Source organism: Rhododendron vialii, chromosome 11a (assembly GCF_030253575.1).
Source record: "Rhododendron vialii isolate Sample 1 chromosome 11a, ASM3025357v1".
Taxonomy (NCBI): Eukaryota; Viridiplantae; Streptophyta; class Magnoliopsida; order Ericales; family Ericaceae; genus Rhododendron; species Rhododendron vialii.
This window is the reverse complement of record NC_080567.1, coordinates 38,923,180-38,941,111: the sequence shown is the minus strand read 5'-3', so window position 1 is coordinate 38,941,111 and position 17,932 is coordinate 38,923,180. Positions and strand designations below refer to the sequence as shown.

Below are 17,932 nucleotides of genomic sequence, written 5' to 3'. Positions count from 1 at the left end.
GCTCGGATCAACCGTCCGGTGGCCAGAGACGGCCCGGAGTGGCCGTCGGTACGGTTTCGGTATGGAATGGGTCGGTACGGCTACCACTTCTCCATCTATTAATAGATGTGCCTTTCTTATTTATCCGCCTGAACTTTCTTTGGCCTGGCCCATTTTGGAATCCAAAGTCAACATGTCAATTGTTCTTCTTCGCTAGGTAAAAATCCTTTGACTAAAGAAAGAAACCAATTCAGTCCAAGCAATGAAGTGAGACCTATGAAGGTTCAATCATAATGCGATACAGAGTTGGGTTTGAACTCAGTGTGGGCCTAATTGAACTCCCTTTGGGCCTGAACAATGTCCGGCCCATTATTGAAATCTGAAAACAACATGTCAAATGGTCTTTGCAAGCTGAAAATTGGCAGGTGCAAAGAGAGGTAGTGAGTAGATCTTGAGCCAGCTTTGGGATACTATGGTAGTATGGTTGCCCTGTCTACTAGGAGTAATTAAGAGCATCCCCATTAATTTGAGGAGCATCCCCATTAATTTGAGGAGCATCCCCATTAGTTTAACACTTTCGGGTCAGATTTTAAAGGTGAGTTTACTGTGGCCTTTACGGTAGTTAGTGTGCGTGCATTAGAGAAGAGAGAGAGAGAGAGAGAGAGAGAGAGACCATGTAATTTTTTTTTCTTTTTTATACTCTAACAAGTAACAAATACCCTTAATTGCCTTAACAATGTCAAATGTGTCACTTTTGCCTTCTCTACCTAACAACTCTCTATTCTCTAACACAATTTTTGGACCCCACTTTTAGCATTTTCTGTCATATATAACACACAAAGTTTTCAAGAGTCAAATGTGGATGCTTTAAAGCTGAATCATGCTTTAATGTCAAAGACGGCCCCGCATGTCATATATTTTCGGTGCCATGTTTGATTATTGTACTAGTTTGGGTGGAATTGTTACTTTACATGGAATTTGTTAATAAGGTGTGATTAGAATTTGGAAGGGATTGATAGGAATAATTAAGGATACAAATGCAGCGACAGTCATTACAAGGTTCAGCATAGTACAATGCAGAGTTTATATGAGAAAGATGATTCAACCTCAAGCAAAAAAGGACATTCGGCAAGAATTGCTTCCTTTTTTCCTAGTAAGTGAACACGTTATTGAAGGGAGGAAAGACTTCTGTTCTTTTTTTTTTAAACGACAAAAAAAAAAAAATTCATTAATTTTTAAAATAAGAGTTACAAAGATTAAATGGGACACGTGGAAACGGCATCACAACAAGAAGAAAACATTCCAACTATGTTGGCACCTAGACCCTTATAATCATATGCCCAACACGAACCTAAAAGAAAAGAAAATAAAGTTGACAATGAGTCAACAAAAGCCGAAAAAAGTAGAGTTTACAACCGAAGTACAAACAGTTACATAAACAAAACGGCATCTCCCATTTGGTGCGTAGATTCAGCAACTCCCATAATCTCATCGTTGAAAGCAGTCGACATCATCACAAAAGTTAAACAAGATTTATTATTAGTTCCAACTTCCATTAATGTCACAATGTGAACAGCCCTCCTGTGCAATTTCATTGATCTGGACACCAGAATCGTAAATAACCCCAACCTTCCAATCAGCTGGGAGTACATTTTGGGCCCAAATCCACTTCCCATCGTAGCCATATGTCACGAGCATTCGGAACTGCAACGGCTCTGCTGGTGCTCTATCTGTGTTCCATATAGCGCCATTGTTTCTAGTCATGAAAGTCCAATTTGGTGAACCAACCTACAGATATGCAAACCAAATACATTGACATCAAGCGAGGTTTTAACATTCCATCAAATCCATTGACCTTAGAGAGCTATTCAATTTACCTTAGCCACATCAACTGCTACAATTTCTGTCTGGCCACCTTGGTACAGGAACTTAACCGCTAGATAATTTGGCTTTTGGCTAGCTTCTTCCACACGGACAGCCAAATTCTGATTTTTGTAATCACATGGTATTCTGTTTCAAAACGAAAGAGATTAAAACGGAACTATCACTTACTAGAGAAACGCAGAAGTTACGAAATTATTTGTCCAAAAATATTTTGGTTTCCCTATCTTGTGCACTCTTGACCACGAGATCCTTAGTACAATATTTGCAACTAAAGTACTTGTTAAGTGTTCTAGTCCCGCAGTATTCATGAAGAGGGTGTTGTGGGCAGCGTGCTCGGAAAAAGAAGGGTAGATCGATGAGCGCGCGCTTTTCTGGCAGACGAACGCTCAATTCAGAGTCGCCACTTGGGTTTGAAGGTTTGACACCCAAGGAACCAAACTTGAAACGCTCGCTGCGCTGTTTGATTTTTGAAAAAGGTGAAGGCACCAGTCCGTCATAACCATATCTGGTTTGGGAGCTAGGTTACGAGAGGGGAAGGGTTTTAAGGCACCCCTCTCGCCCAATCCGGAGATCGGTCTCTACTTAGTCATTTGCGAAAACATTTGCGATTCTGTTTGATTAATCAATTCTTTAGCCATTATTTAGGGAGCGGGGAACAATTTAATGGGGATTAAAGTTGTAACACATTTGCAGGATGTGAATGATAGCATGGATGAACAGTTAGTATAGGATGAAAACAGACTGCTGTGGGAGTTTAAACAAACTGGGAGGCCCCTGTTTTGGAGTGACGTGCGCAGGAAGAAACCAGCATGCACTGAACAAGTCACTGCATGCTGTTTACTCCTGTGCGCGCAACTCCAAGACACGTGCGCGCTAGTGAGCTCAAACCCACAGCTTTTATTCTCAAACCCTCTGGGCTCTGGAAGGACCAGTGCACACCCAAGACAAATCAAGCTGTTGTAAGCACTTGATAGGCAGTTCTAAGCAGTTTAAAGGTTGAAAAGCCCTACAAATTAACAAAACACCCCATAAACAGTGTGGGGACAAAATAATGGTCTAAAACTAAGTTACCCGTGCAAGGTCACTCACTGGTCAAAGGCAGACTATTGCGCGAGTATGGCACTCCGTCGCGCGATGGTGCGCTCTAGCGCGTGATGGTGCAGTCCGGCGCGCGATGCTCGCGATGGTCTGAGCCTTTTAACCAGTGTGTGGTTTACATATTTCTGGGTTCTGGGACATGTCCAGAATAATCCCAAAGGTACTCCAAAACAGCAGAAATGCAAATTAACTACAAAGCTAACAGTTTATACTAAGAAAAACAGTAAACTGGTTTTTTACATGCTTGCAGAATGATCTATATACAAAATACAATATAAAACAGTAGGACACCAATCCCCATGATGAGCACCCAATATTGTAGATATCTGGTGTGACTAGTCCCGTTTTATGTGATTTTAACTTGCGTTATTTAGCTTTTATAGCGATATTGCACGTAAGGTAAGTTTTTGTATGTTTCAGGTAATTCGTATAAATAAGGCACATTTGAATGCCAAGGAATGCTCCGGGTGCAACCAAGTACTCAATGCCACGTGCCACCACGTTGTGGTGCCCGAAGAGTCATGAAGAGATGGTTTGGAGGTTGCTCGGGTTGCCCAAGGGTCAAGGGAATTGAAGGAGAAGTGAGGATTTTACCAAAGCTACTCATCTTCCGACCAGCTAAGGGTAGAATTGTCATAACTTTTTATGTATAAATTACTTTTGAACCAAACCACTTAGGTTAGAAAGTAGACTCGACAAGCTTTCTAATGGTCCAAAGAACACCTAAATCCGAGTTTGGGAGTGTCCGGAGCGTGCCATGGGCCGTCGGGTGTCAAATCGGGGCACAAGGGACTTGATCTGCCAAGAAGCAGAACCGTATTGATATGGATTTTGGAGTATCGATACAGATTCAAAACATAAGGAAGTCATAAATCCAGCCTTCAGCGTATCGATACGGATCTCAGCGTATCGATACGGTTCTAAGTGTATCGATACGGGTCGTCTACGGGGAATCCTAGGTTTCAGAGCAAGATAGCTTAGTATCGATACGGCTCTGGAGTATTGATACGGGAGGCTTACCGACTTACTTTTTGACAGCTTTTAACTTTCCATTAGTGGAAACTTTCTATTAGTAGATACCTTTTGGGATATTTTGTGTGGAGATAGAAGGTTTCTTGTATAAATACTCTCCTATCTCTCTCTCTCACTTGTAAAAAAAAAGGTAGTTAGTTTAGGTTAGTCTTTCTCCATTAATGTCTTCCAAGCTTTATTAGTTAAATCTTTCAAGAACACTTGTAAGTCTTTCTCGTTTGTTAATTTCTCGTTTATTAAAGTTGTTTGTACAGATTAGATTCTTACTAATATCAAGTTTATTTTCATTTTTATCGATTAATCATGTTTTCATTTCCTAGTATAATTTCTAGCCTTTTCAATATATGTGAGTAGTTTCATGGCTAAGTCTTAGGCTACTCTTTCCTAAAGACTTAGAGTGTTATTTGGTTCTCGAACTCTCGGGCTTAAAATCATGATTTTCGGAATTTCATTAACCTAGCCATTTTGGTCTAAGCGAGGGGTGTTAACTCCTTGATATGTAGTTTAGTCAAGCGGTCTTAGCAAGCAGCATACTGAGGGCTCGTGGCCTCCTACGTATTAGATACATTAGCAAAAATAGGTTTGTTTAACTCCGCTTAATCATATCTTTCTTTAAACGTAATCGTTAAAGCTAAATCTTTCGGGCGTGAGCACGCGGTCGTGACTCTTGCTTGAGTTATATTAAGAACCGGCAACGACCTTTGTCAAGGGATAGACAATTCCTAGACTTGCCTTGTTAAGTTTATAAATCTCTTTTCTAGTCTTTTTATTTAGCATTTCCACTTTCAAAGCAAAACCGAAAGTTGGCCGTCTTAAACGCCGAAATCCTTACAAACTACAATCTGTTTAAGCTATTTTTGATTCTCTGTGGGTACGATCCCGGACTTTTCGGTTATTATGCTATCGACGACCTAGCCCTACGCTTGGGGTTTTTCTTAACCTTATTCGAAGGCGAGATTCAGAGGCTAAGCATTTTTGGCGCCGTTGCCGGGAAATTCTTATTATAGCTTATATTGGAGGTTCGACAAACCACTGTAAGTACTCCGTTTATTTTTCTTTGTGTAATTTGAACTCAACTTTGCGGATACCTCTAACTGAGCCACCAATTCGACTTGAGGTGTAACGCAGCTAGATTGAGTATCAATTGCCTTTTCTTTCATTGTCCATATAATGTGGAGGTGGCTTAACCCCACGGAACTATTTTGAAAGAGGTGGCGGCATAACCCCTCTAGTCTGTTTACTTTATGTCTTATCAATCAAATAGAATGGCTGCGGCAAATTGGGAAATACCCCATAAGACTTTGCGGGAGTACTTTTGTCCCAATCAAATTATCACACCCCATAAGACCTTGCGGGATCACCTTTGTCCCAATCAAATTTTCACTCCCCCTTGCATAGCCACTCATGACGCCAATGTTTTTAAAAGTCGTATGACCATTACCAATTGGTTTGATCTCAAGAACCAAATTCAAACTTTTGCTGAAAGAGTAAATGAGTCATTTTATGCATGTTGGGGAAGATACAAGGATTTGCTCATTGCGGTCCCGAATCATGGCTATGATAATTTCCAAATTGCTAACTATTTTTATGATGGACTTTCTCAAAAGAGTCAGCGATTCTTAGACATGATGTGCGATGACAAACTTTTTGAAAAAGAACCCGTTCAAGCCTTAGATTTCTTTGATCGTTTGGCCGCAATTTTACAATCTCGGGTTTATGCTCAACATTGCCAAAAGTCCAACTCAAATGTCATAAAAGAGGAAATTGAGCCACATATCTTTGTTGAAAATGATAGTTTAGCTTATGAAAGCTCCGCAGAGTCTCTGAATGGAGTGATGAGCCATATGTTGAACCTGTTGTCCAGTGTTCTTCCTCTATGGATCCCTTTTTGTGTGACAATCCAGGGGAGAAATTTCTCAATTTTGAGGAAACGAATGCGGAGGTAGACTTCTTGAATGCTCTGCTGAATGAGCAGAATGGGAAGAATGTGTCTAGACTTGAGAGTTTGTCTCCTTCCTTTGAGGAGATACCTTCCATAGAAATTTTGAACCATCCAATACTCTCAGGTCTAGACGATGCCACCCCTCCTATCGAGTCTCCACTTGTGCAAGAGCTTTTAAAAGTCGAATTGATTGATTTTGTTGGTGTTGATGAATTTGATTTGATTTACCATCCTTACATTGTAGATTTTGTCAGCTCGTTGAAAATCAATCTAGTTTGGAATGCGCACTTGGTTGAACTTAAATATCTTAAACAAATTCGGCAATTGCGGTACTCAAAGTATTTATTTTTGTGGTATGGTCGGATTCAATTTTTGAGGCAGAGTGTGGAGTGTAGTGCTATGTTCATTTTATTAGCTCTAGTTGGCATGATAAATGTTTGGAGCCCGCGTTTGGCTGAACGTACATAAACTTTTTCTTTCTCTTTTCTTTTTCTCTTTAATTTGATGGTCTGATATAGCCATCTGTTTCTCGCTTGAAAAATGGGGAGAAAAGTAGTACCTGTGTAATCGCATGAAGATTTGGTTGTATTTTACTGTTGGTTACTTTTGAGCCTGGATAACACAAATTGGGCGGTTCTAATGTCATTTGGCTCTTAGTAGGTAGTTCGAGCTTAAGTCTTTTGCAGGGTGTATGTGCTACCACACCAGCCTTGGTGGATTGGATCTAAAGTCAAGGTGAATGAGGCATTCAGGAGCTCTAAGCATGGGTGTGATTGCGTGTCGCGGTTGTTAGTCTAATAAAGTTTTGGCCATGATCCTGTGTGACTAGCTGTGGTTCCGTTGGAAGAGCCGAAGGAGTCGACCTTGAAAGCCGTTCGAATGACAAAAGAAGACGATGATGCCAAAGCCTCCAACTTGGTCGGGGTATACGGGGGTTGACATTCCCCCGGAGGTACAATCTTTTGTTCTTTCCTCTCAATATTGTTGCAATCCTCCTTTGTTAGTAGTGTTTTCGCATCCTAGATACCTTAATTATGCTCAATTGTGTCAATGGCAAGAGTCGTGTATCCCTTCGAATTTGGTTATTGTTTGAATCTATGTCACATGCATATACATGAACATTGATGAACAAGTTGAGCCTAAAAGTCAAATCAAGCGTTATGCATCGCTAGAGTAGAGATTCATTTTTGAAGCATCCCATGTTTTTTGTTCTCATTTCCCGCATTTGCGTAAATAATACCTTTTGTTCATGCTTGAGTAGTGTATATATCTTTCACGCATCTTATTGGAGTTGTTGGCGTACTTAGGATTGGTGTGACCTCCGGGCTAGCTTACATTCCAGATGAGGAAGAGTCCGATGAGGAAGGGGAGCTCAGTGCTCAATACCGTGAGGAGCTGGATGAGGATGACGACTATGTGTGGTTAAGTCGGTGGTAGTAGTTTTTGTAGGACTTATCGAGTAGTTGTCCTTTATTTCTTCTTCGTACCTTTGTTTGGTATTTGGCCGGCATGTGGCCACGCCTTGAGTAGTTTAAGGTTGGTAGTGGCCAAGGGTAGATGAATCATACATGTATATGGCCACTACATTTTTGTAGTCCTTTTCTCTTTGTATCCAAGGTCGTTATAAGCTAATAAAGTCCTCCATTGATCTTTTGTACGCTAGTTAACTCTGTTTGATGCATGATTGATATTTACTACTTTTTGAGTATGATTTATCATTTGTCGTGCATAGTTGTGAATAATTAGCTTACCTTTCGTTCTTAGCGCTCTTTTGATAACATGCATAGCTTTTTGTCTCTGGCTATTGCATTTACTCGCTAGCGCTTGTCATGGGATGTGTCTTGTATCTCATTGTGTGAAAAGTCGAATAAGAGCGTATCTTTGTGAGTTTTGGAGTCGAAACTCGTTGTGGTGCATGCATGTTTGACTACTCTAATATGACATAGTTTGTTCATCCTAGTTCATGGCATGTTTGTGCGTGGATTGCATGTGATCGGATTTGAAGGGGTGTTTTGGACTCTTGCCTAGTTGTAGAGTTGAGCATAGCTTTTGTATCTTCGTTTTGGGAGATTGCATAATTTAGTTAAATACATTTTGCTTTAGTTTGCTAGGGACTAGCAAAGTTCAAGTTGGGGGGTGTGATGAGCACCCAATATTGTAGATATCTGGTGTGACTAGTCCCGTTTTATGTGGTTTTAACTTGCGTTATTTAACTTTTATAGCGATATTGCACGTAAGGTAAGTTTTTGTATGTTTCAGGTAATTCGTATAAATAAGGCGCGTTTGAATGCCAAGGAATGCTCCGAGTGCAACCAAGTACTCAAGGCCACGTGCCACCACGTTGTGGTGCCTGAAGAGTCATGAAGAGATGGTTTGGAGGTTGCTCAGGTCGCCCAAGGGTCAAGGGAATTGAAGGAGAAGTGAGGATTTTACCAAAGCTACTCATCTTCCGACCAGCTGAGGGTAGAATTGTCATAACTTTTTATGTATAAATTACCTTTGAACCAAACCACTTGGGTTAGAAAGTAGACTCGACAAGCTTTCTAACGGTCCAAAGAACACCTAAATCCGAGTTTGGGAGTGTTCGGAGCGTGCCATGGGCCGTCGGGTGTCAAATCGGGGCACAAGGGACTTGATTTGCCAAGAAGCAGAACCGTATCGATACGGATTTTGGAGTATCGATACGGATTCAAAACAGAAGGAAGTCATAAATCCAGCCTTCAGCGTATCGATACGGATCTCAGCGTATCGATACGGCTCTAAGTGTATCGATACGGGTCGTCTACGGGGAATCCTGGGTTTCAAAGCAAGACAACTCAGTATCGATACAGCTTTGGAGTATCGATACAGGAGGCTTACCGACTTACTTTTTGACAGCTTTTAACTTTCCATTAGTGGAAACTTTCCATTAGTAGGTACCTTTTGGGATATTTTGTGTGGAGAGAGAAAGTTTCTTGTATAAATTCTCCTCTCTCTCTCTCTCACTTGTAAAAAAAGAGGTAGTTAGTTTAGGTTAGTCTTTCTCCATTAATGTCTTCCAAGCTTTCTTAGTTAAATCTTTCAAGAACACTAGTAAGTCTTTCTTGTTTGTTAATTTCTCGTTTATTAAAGTTGTTTGTACGGATTAGATTCTTACTAATATCAGGTTTATTTTCGTTTTTATCGGTTAATCGTGTTTTTATTTCCTAGTATAATTTCTAACATTTTCAATATGTGTGAGTAGTTTCTTGGCTAAATCTTAGGCTACTCTTTCCTAAAGACTTAAAGTGTTATTTGGTTCTCGAACCCTCGACTTAAAATCATGGTTTTCGAAATTTCATTAACCTAGCCATTTTGGTCTAAGCAAGGGGTGTTAACTCCTTGATATGTAGTTTAGTCAAACGATCTTGGCAAGCAGTATACCGAGGGCTCGTGGCTTCCTACGTGTTAGATACATTAGCAAAAATAGGTTTGTTTAGCTCCGCTTAATCATATCTTTCTTTAAACGTAATCGTTAAAGCTAAATCTTCCGGGCGTGAGCACGCGGTCGTGACTCTTACTTAAGTTATATTGAAAACCTGTAACGACCTTTATCAAGGGATAGACGATCCCTAGACTTGCCTTGTTAAGTTTATAAATCTCGTTTCTAGTCTTTTTATTTAGCATTTCCACTTTCAAAACAAAATCGAAAGTTGGTCATTTTAAACGCCGAAATCCTTACAAACTACAATCCGTTTAAGCTATTTTTGATTCTCTGTGGGTACGTTTCCGGACTTTCCGGTTATTATGCTATCGACGACCTAGCCCTACGCTTGAGGTTTTTCTTAACCTTATTCGAAGGCGAGGTTCGGAGGCTAAGCATTTTTGCGAGGACCATCGCGCAATGACTGGGACAGTCGCGCGCGTGAGTGGGTCCATCGCGCGTTGGTTCCTACCTCGACGGTTTTTGAAACCTTGCTAGCTTTAGAACCAGGACAGGTATTAATTACTAGCCTTGGTCCTGCTAACCCCCCTCAGGGATCAGAACAGAGAGCAGAACAAAGGTAAGCTATACCTTTGATTTTTGAGTTTGAATGATGTTTGAGCTTTGAAGTTGAAAATAGGATTTGAAGTGTTTGTTTGAGTGGTAGATGCAAAGAATAAGGTAGCTTGTTGCTTGGCTATGTAACCAAAGGTGTATGGATTTTCTAACCTTTCAAATTTTGTAACCCTTTAAAAGATGAACAAAGGGAGGTATTTATAGAAGAGAAAAGGGTGAATCTGGTTGGTGCAATGAGAGGAGCTCAGCCAGTACACGAGACTGGCTGAAGTTTGTTTGGTGGCTAAGCTTTCCAGCTGATAAAGGTGATGGGACATCTTGGACCATCGCGCGATGGTGCGTCCTGGTGCGCGATAGTCAACGGTCAAGCTTTGACTGTTGACCACCACCTGGCATTTTGACCATCGCGCGATGGTTTTAGTCTGGCGCGCGATGATGTGCCCCGGCGCGTGATGGTTATGCCCTGGCGCGTGCTTACCACCTACTCATGCGTTGGTCAACGGTCAAGCTTTGACCATTGACCAAAACCTGTCAAGTTGATCTACGCACGCGGACTCTCAACCAACACGTGCCAATAGGGTTTTTAGCTCTTTTGAAGTGGCTTAGGCTAAGTTAGGTTTAAAGGCTTTGCAAACACTCAAAACTCAAACACGCTATCATTTCCGGAGTGTTCTTGATCTATTTCATCATTGGGGAATCAAAAATCGTAAGTAAACTAATCTAGAAGCCCAGATTAGAGTGTCTACGGGTGTAATGAAGAGTATATTGTGTAATGTACTCTGCTCACCTCTTGTATTCCGCATCGACGAGCCCAAGTTTCAAAATGCCTTGGTCCATGCCCTTGTAAGCCATGGCCCTAAAAGCTCTGCTACTGAGAATAAAATCTGTCTGGTTATTCTGGGTAAGATCAGTAATTATCACTTTTGTTCCTTGCCTATTGCAGAGATTATTGTTCTGGCATCTTATCTGCAAAACCACATATATAGTCACATACCACCAACCAGAATTGCCATAAAGAAAGGAAAAAAAAATTCAAAAAACCAAATATCAAATTGATAAATCTAAGAAAGGTCTGTGAACCCAAATAAACCTGAAAGCAAGAACCACAACCAGCTCCGTCTTTGTAAAGACCAGGAACAGCAGCTGCAAGTTGTCCGGCATTGAAGCCTATAGCCAAGGAACCATACCCACAAGCCCCAGCTGCATCAATTTCAAAAAAGAATGATGGCCCAGTTAATATTTCGAAAAATTATCATCTGGGTGTATGCTAATATTGTTCTTAATCACCGAACAATCAATCAAACACATGAAAAGGAGAGAGTGATCCTTTTGACTCTTACATGATAGGGCATCAGCTTTGGAGAAAAAAGCAACCTTGGTTTGATGGACGCAGCTATCACAAGCACTTGCAGAAGAGATGAGAAAGAAGAGGGAGCAGAGAAAGAAAGCCATTTTGTAGAGAATTTGGTGAAAGAGTGAAGACCAATATATAGAGTTTTGAATATGGAGTCCAGGTTAGCATTTAAGACAACTTGATTGGGCTTTCATTTGGTTTGTTGCATTAGGCATATTAGTAGATTGGGGAAATGAAAGAGACGGGCATTTGCATAAATGCGGCGGGACGAAAGATAAAAACGGAACCGTATGATACATTGACATGCATGGGTGTCTTTGTCTCTCACCGACTGTTTGCCTATGCAGCAACAGCTGTGGCTACATTTACATTTTGCCTTCCCCTTTGTCTAGGGGTTTGTTAGTCAGTGGACATAAACCAAGGTTGCTTGGATGTGTAAAGCTGTGGTTATGCAGAACGGAATGGGATCATGGTACGCTATATCCTTCATAATGTGGTATATATGTGGGTCAGCTTCTTCGGATAAATTGCTTCGTTTTGAACGCAAACCATTTTTTGGGATCATTTTTGTATAGTAGCATCTATGTATGACACTACGTATAAAAAAAAGAAGAAGAAGTAATTTGATAAATTTTTATGAGGTCTTTTTTCTGTCATATGACAATGTACTTATTCTCTGTGTGTAGGGGAGGAACTATTGAGGGGGCAGGGGTTAGGTCCAACCAATTTAGTTTTTTTTTTTTTTTTTTAAACTTTTGACTAAAGGATATGACTATATGAGATGCAGTTTGGTGAAGATGATGAAAGCTGTTTAGTTTGTAAATGAGAGTGGAGAGAGATAGAAACAATGTCTACCAGTTGTTCTTATCAAGTAAGCAAGAAAATGCCAAACTGTAACAGGCTAACAGCTAAGGGCTAGCTGTGGAACAAAAAGCACGCTGTGCTATATGGCAATTCAACCCATACTGTGGAGGATGCATCCAATCTTTGAGTAATAGTACTATCTAGAATCAGTACACCTATATAGCTGCAACAACAAAGGTGTCCTTGTGCTTCTGTTTTTCCTACCATCAAGGCTCAAGCCATTAAGAACCACATCATCTCTCCCTCTCTCTAATTCGAGAAAACCAACAAAAATTGCCAGAAACATGATATCATAAACTTTTAAACTACATAAATAACTAGACATTTGTTCCCCGTTACATCCCCCTTACATGCGAGATCAGGTCAGGGTGTTCCGTGTTTGATACCCCTATCGGATTCATATCCTGACACCTTGAACACTTAAAAGAATGAGTATGAAGGAATTGCTTCTCAAGCTTCAAATGGTCATTGATTTCTTTCACATTCTCGCTCTCTCTGAACTACCTCCAAAACCGAATGTTGATCATGTGCTTAAACCCATTCTAAGTGCCTCATAGCCAAGAATAATGACAAACTTATCAAGTATTCATGGAGAAACTGGTATTACTCAAGCTATGAATATTCAGTAGAAACACAAGTGCGTTGACAGAAATTATTGACAAAAAACAGAACTTTTTTACTATTGGCCATAATCGTGTCTTGAATGATCTTCAACATGGATTCTACCATCATACTTCCACCAACTCAAAAACATCCATGTTTTCAGGACAAAAACATGCATTAGCAGAGGTTTAGGGCTGAAAACTTATCATCATCATATGTACAATGGCTCAAACAAAGCAATCAGAAAATTACATTCTTTGACCAAATAAAGCCAATGCTAAAAGATTCACTTTACAATTTTTCTTCCTTCCAATCCCTCATCCCTGATAAAAATTGGGAAAAAAGAAGCCTGTTGTACATATGCTTGCTAGTCCCATACTAGGACGGGATAACAAAAGAACGTATGCTTCCCTAAGCAGTTGCATAAGTGGAATGCAAAGGAAGGCCCCCATAGCTTCTGGGACACAATGATGATTTTCAGCTTGTTTTTTTCAGATAAAATAGAAGCAAGCTCTGATTGAGATTTTTCAAGGGCACCCATCAAATCCATAGGGTTTCTACCGCCAACCTAAGCAAAATTAGGCACCCCATCCTTTGCCACAGATTTTTGTTATAGGCCTGGCCCAATAAAATTGCCAGTTTAAATGCCCATACCAATCACACCTGCTGTCGATCAAAAAAAAAAAAAAATCACCCCTGCTGTGAATCCAGCAGTTAAACTTACCTTGCCTTCGACTGGACAACCAGCCTGACATCACAGCTGCTGGGTCTTGTAATGTGTCCATCAGGTACTCTGCTTTACTCCTCACTCCTCGGTGAATCAGCTTCCATAACATCTGTGCACTGACCAGTACCCTATGAAGAACTTGTCCAGAAGTAAAGGAGTTTGGGCTGTTCAGGTCGTCTGAAGAGGAGCATCGTCAGCCAAGTGATGGGCTTATCACGTTGCGGTGTAATACCATTTTCGTGGAGTACATTGTATTGGCTCTTTAGAGGGGTGTGGCTAAAGATCTAGAGAAAGCTTTGACAATGTCAGTGTCCACCATTCTCAGCTCATCCTCATCAGCTTTCTCATCATCCTCCTCATCCTCTTTCCACCTTGGAAAGACAAATCAACAGTCAATTGTGTATTCATTTTCCAAACTTAGCTCTGCAAATGATAGGTGCAGCTTTAGCATAAATTAACAATATGAAAATTTAAAGGATTTCCTTCATGCCCAGTTCCGTGGCTTATAATGTGACAAACAGTTCAACTAAGTTAACTAACTGACTAAAATCTAACAAGACAACCAGGAACTTGCAATTCAATCAATCAAGGCCGCATGTTCTTTTGAATAATTCCTGAGACTTACATAGATCTCATAAATTTTGAATGGTTCATGGCAGAACTAGGTGAGTAACATTTTGATATTTAAATTAAAGTAAGTCTTGCATTCAGTAATTTAAGTGGGTGGATATGGGCAGGTTCATGGTTCAGGGGTTGAAAATTGCCACCTCTACTAGGATTAATAAAAACATGTAGACAGGTCTTCTCTCTTAAACAACATTCTGGGAAGATTGAGGACAGATGCGTGCTATCCATACACGTTTGCAAAAGGGTGCGTGTTTACAAAGCCCTACTCCACTTGGTTTGGAAATAAAGTTTATGCATGAATTAATTGAAAAGGAATGCAGATTGGTTACTTGGCCCATATCTTAACACCGTGAATTGTTAAAAGAGGGCATATGAAAGGAATTTCTTTCAAGTTTCAAAAGGTCATTGACTTTGTTCACATTCTCACACTCTCTGTAATGCCACCAATACTGAATGTTGCACATGTGCTTAAACCCTTTCTAAATGCCTCACAGCCAAGAAGGCAAGAACAATGATGAACTTACCTAGTCAAGCTCTGAACATCCAGTTTGAAACACAAGTGCGTGGAATAGAAACTAGTGAGAAAAACAGATAATTTTTTACCTTGGCCATAATCTGGTCTTGTATGATCTTCAACATGGATTTACAATCTTACTTCCACCGACTTGCTAACAACCATGTTTAGGGCCCAAAACTTAGGATCCTATGTACAATTGGCCCAATCAAAGTCGTCGTTAGAGAAATAGCTCAACTAACTGCCTGAAATCTAACAAGACTACCAGGAACTTCCAACTCCATCAATCTATCACCATATGTTTTTTTGGGGGGGTAATTTCTATCATCAAATGTCCATCATACTAATTCCTTGTGAATGGATCTCATTAATTTTGGATGGTTTCATCACAGAACCAGGTGAGTAACATTTCGATAGTTGAGTACTTTTGACAGGTGTATTGATGCAAGTCTTGCATTCTCTATGTAATGCTAGGTACTACATAAGCAATGGCCCTGTGACCTTCCTTTTGCCTGTGAGAATCTTATGCTAGTAACTGTGTAATGCTACACCTAATTATTTTGTGGTGAACTTTGTTTCTATAATTTCAAGCATGCCCCTTCATATCAAAATATGTTGGTCCTATACGATTCTGGGGAGGATGCTTCTTCAATCCTTCTGTGGAACTACCTGAAGATGAGTGCCACTGCTATCCAACTGATGCACTAACTATGCAGTTTGCCATTTGAGGTTATTTCCGGAACAAATTTAGTTCTTTGACACCATTCCTTTCTTGATAAATTTGCTCCGGCATTTTATCTGTCAGGTCCCGTAGTGTTCTTAAACTACCGAACACCCATAGACAAAATCCCCAGTATAGCTTTCCCTTGATGTACATGTTCTCCTATTTATAACAAGTTTACATGGTTAATTTTGCTTTGCAAAAACCCACAAACATATGAAAACTGTATCATGTGTTATTTCTAAACCACCGTGCATAGCTAACCCAACATTAATTTCTGGGGCCATAAATGAGAATACCACTTGATGGATATCTTGTCCTCCTCCCTCTCATTGTGTTAATTGCCTGACTTAACTAACATCCTACCATGCAAATTTTGTTTCTAGCACGGAGCCAGTCACATGGTTTTGCTAGGCCTGACTCCCAACACAATAAAAGCAACAGCTTATGTTGCTTCTCAACCCCCGTAGTATATATGGTACATATCTCATTGCCTACCATTCATATCATCAACACTTCTTCTGTTTTCTAAGAGCCAAAAATTTTCTCATCTTCAGTATTAGTACTCTTTTAGAGCCAAAACAGGAAATAACAGAATGATAAGTGCAAAGAAGCTCATTAGAATGGCAAGAAAGTGGAAGAAGATAGCTTCCATTGGGAGAAAAAGAATTTCTTTCCCAAGAAGCAAAGGGACTATGGACAGGAGCACATTTAGCCCATGGTCTGAAGCTGATAAAGGCCATTTTGTTGTCTACAGCACCGATCGAATCCGCTTTGTGCTTCCATTAGTGTACCTACAGAATACCATCTTCAGAGAACTCTTCATGATGTCTGCAGAGGAATTTGGCTTCTCGAGAAACGGGCCAATTATGTTGCCATGTGACGCAGTTTTCATCAAGTACATACTATCTCTCATGACAAGAGGTCTAGCTCATGATGTTGAGCAAACTTTGCTCTTTTCCATTAATAGCAGTTGCTACTCTTTACCTTTTGTACGTCAAGAAAAAACAGGCCAACAAGTAGTTGTTTGTGGGTAGTTCAAAATGTTCTTTGCCAGATTATGTATATGAAGCCTCAGCAAGTAGTGTTAAGTTTCACTGTTTTACAAGATTGAACTATCTTCTTACTTTTGCCATAAATGATCTGTTTCCTGGTTACATATGCAGCCCCATTTTTTCAAAGTTTCTAAAGGAATACAAATTCTCTCCTATGACAATATCGAAAACTAGCAAATAAAAGTAAAAAAGTATTGCTTATAATTACTACATGCTTGGCGGTTCAAAAGACTCTTTACGGGCAACTAAATAACAAAAGTTTATACAATTAAACCACGTCAATAAGGAAAGCCAGTAACTCGAGAGTATGACAGAACCTTCGCTACAATTTCCTGCGAAACTTGACTGACCCATTAGGGCCTTTCATGCTCTCCGAGAAAAGCGTCTGTGAACCTCCGTCCACTAAAATCTTTAAGTTTGAGATCAAAACCCCTGGGAGCCCCACCTCTTCTTGAGCGATAATAAAGAATACAAGCTTTCTTCCTCAAATGATGATCTTTTTCTTGTGTTGCTCCTGCAGAAAATCCGTAGTAATAAAGGCCCTGCAGGAACCAGCTACGACTAACATCCTTCTGCCTTCAGATAAACCAAACCAAACCACACCGAGCCTTGTGTCCCAATCGGGGTCGGTTACAGGAACCCTATTTTTTCATTGAGCTCTGTCTAGGGCTACCTCTTCACTTAGATTTAGTAAGCCTGAGTCCTTCTATATCCCGTTATCCAAAGTCAATTTAGGTCTTCCTCTTCCCCTAACCCAACTACCCACTACTATCATGTCACTTTTCTTGACTACTGGTTTTATGTGATTCATAGCATCCAAGATCGTGGTAGTTTTGTGTGTTGGTGAGTTTGAGCACGTAGTTCAATTGTCTTTATATCCCAACAACTGCCATGTCCAAAAAAAACAAAAAATCCAGATAAAGACATTAGCACTTCCAAGGGCACGATGAGAGATGAAAAGAACAGAGAGGCAAATAAGTAATTCCTCTGACATTGACTCTCAGCGTGTGAAATGAGAAGTAGATGAAGAAGCATAACATAAATTTTAGACAGAATCAAATTGCGTCTGCTTTCAATTACTGGGAAGGCTCGTTGCTCTTTTTCATGCAAGGGTTATGTGGTTTCAACTGGGAACCAGTAAATAACAAGAATTTGGAAACTAGATGAGACTTAATACACCAAAGTCAGTAACCTAAGGTACTAAGATTCAGTAATATGACCTTAAAACTCATGATCCCTTCACATTGGAATGTAGGCAAGGTGCAGCTCTCAAACCTGATAGATATTACCATTTGGGCCCCATTTAGAACCTGCCATCCAAGCGATATTGGCTGTAAGGTCTTGATATCTCTTCAACGATCACTAAAGCCTGTTCTACTTGGGAGCCACATATTTTGTTTCTGGTTTGGTAGCTTATGCCAGCCCACATGGCCCACATGTTAGGTTGAACATTTAGCATTCAAAGAGAGATAGATGTAGTCCAGCAACTTGATCAATTTAGCTTTATTCTTATG

General features: G+C 40.2%; 2 protein-coding genes across 2 annotated transcripts; one reads left to right on the top strand and one right to left on the bottom strand.

Moving 5' to 3' along the window:
- Positions 1-1,169: 1,169 nt before the first annotated feature.
- Positions 1,170-11,446, bottom strand: LOC131307676 (expansin-like A1). Its single transcript, XM_058334308.1, has 5 exons — positions 11,294-11,446; positions 11,044-11,153; positions 10,741-10,919; positions 1,857-1,989; positions 1,170-1,767 (listed from the first exon to the last, which is right to left on the bottom strand). Exons 1-5 carry the CDS (start codon positions 11,403-11,405, stop codon positions 1,519-1,521), a joined length of 783 nt encoding a protein of 260 aa, XP_058190291.1. The 5' UTR covers positions 11,406-11,446; the 3' UTR covers positions 1,170-1,518.
- A 4,385-nt stretch (positions 11,447-15,831) lies between these two features.
- On the top strand, positions 15,832-16,471 carry LOC131308496 (auxin-responsive protein SAUR68-like). Its single transcript, XM_058335439.1, has one exon. The coding sequence runs from the start codon at positions 15,960-15,962 to the stop codon at positions 16,398-16,400; it is 441 nt and encodes a 146-aa protein (XP_058191422.1). The 5' UTR covers positions 15,832-15,959; the 3' UTR covers positions 16,401-16,471.
- Positions 16,472-17,932: the final 1,461 nt, after the last annotated feature.

Bases quoted from the DNA above. Each gene is read 5' to 3' on its own strand.
- LOC131307676 (XM_058334308.1), bottom strand. From the start codon at position 11,405: ATGGCTTTCTTTCTCTGCTCCCTCTTCTTTCTCATCTCTTCTGCAAGT. The intron at 10,920-11,043 runs GTTTATTTGGGT...GTGGTTTTGCAG, and splicing joins GTTGTGGTTCTTGCTTTCAG to ATAAGATGCCAGAACAATAA. The intron at 1,990-10,740 runs GTGAGCAGAGTA...GTTTTGAAACAG, and splicing joins GTCGATGCGGAATACAAGAG to AATACCATGTGATTACAAAA.
- LOC131308496 (XM_058335439.1), top strand. From the start codon at position 15,960: ATGATAAGTGCAAAGAAGCTCATTAGAATGGCAAGAAAGTGGAAGAAG.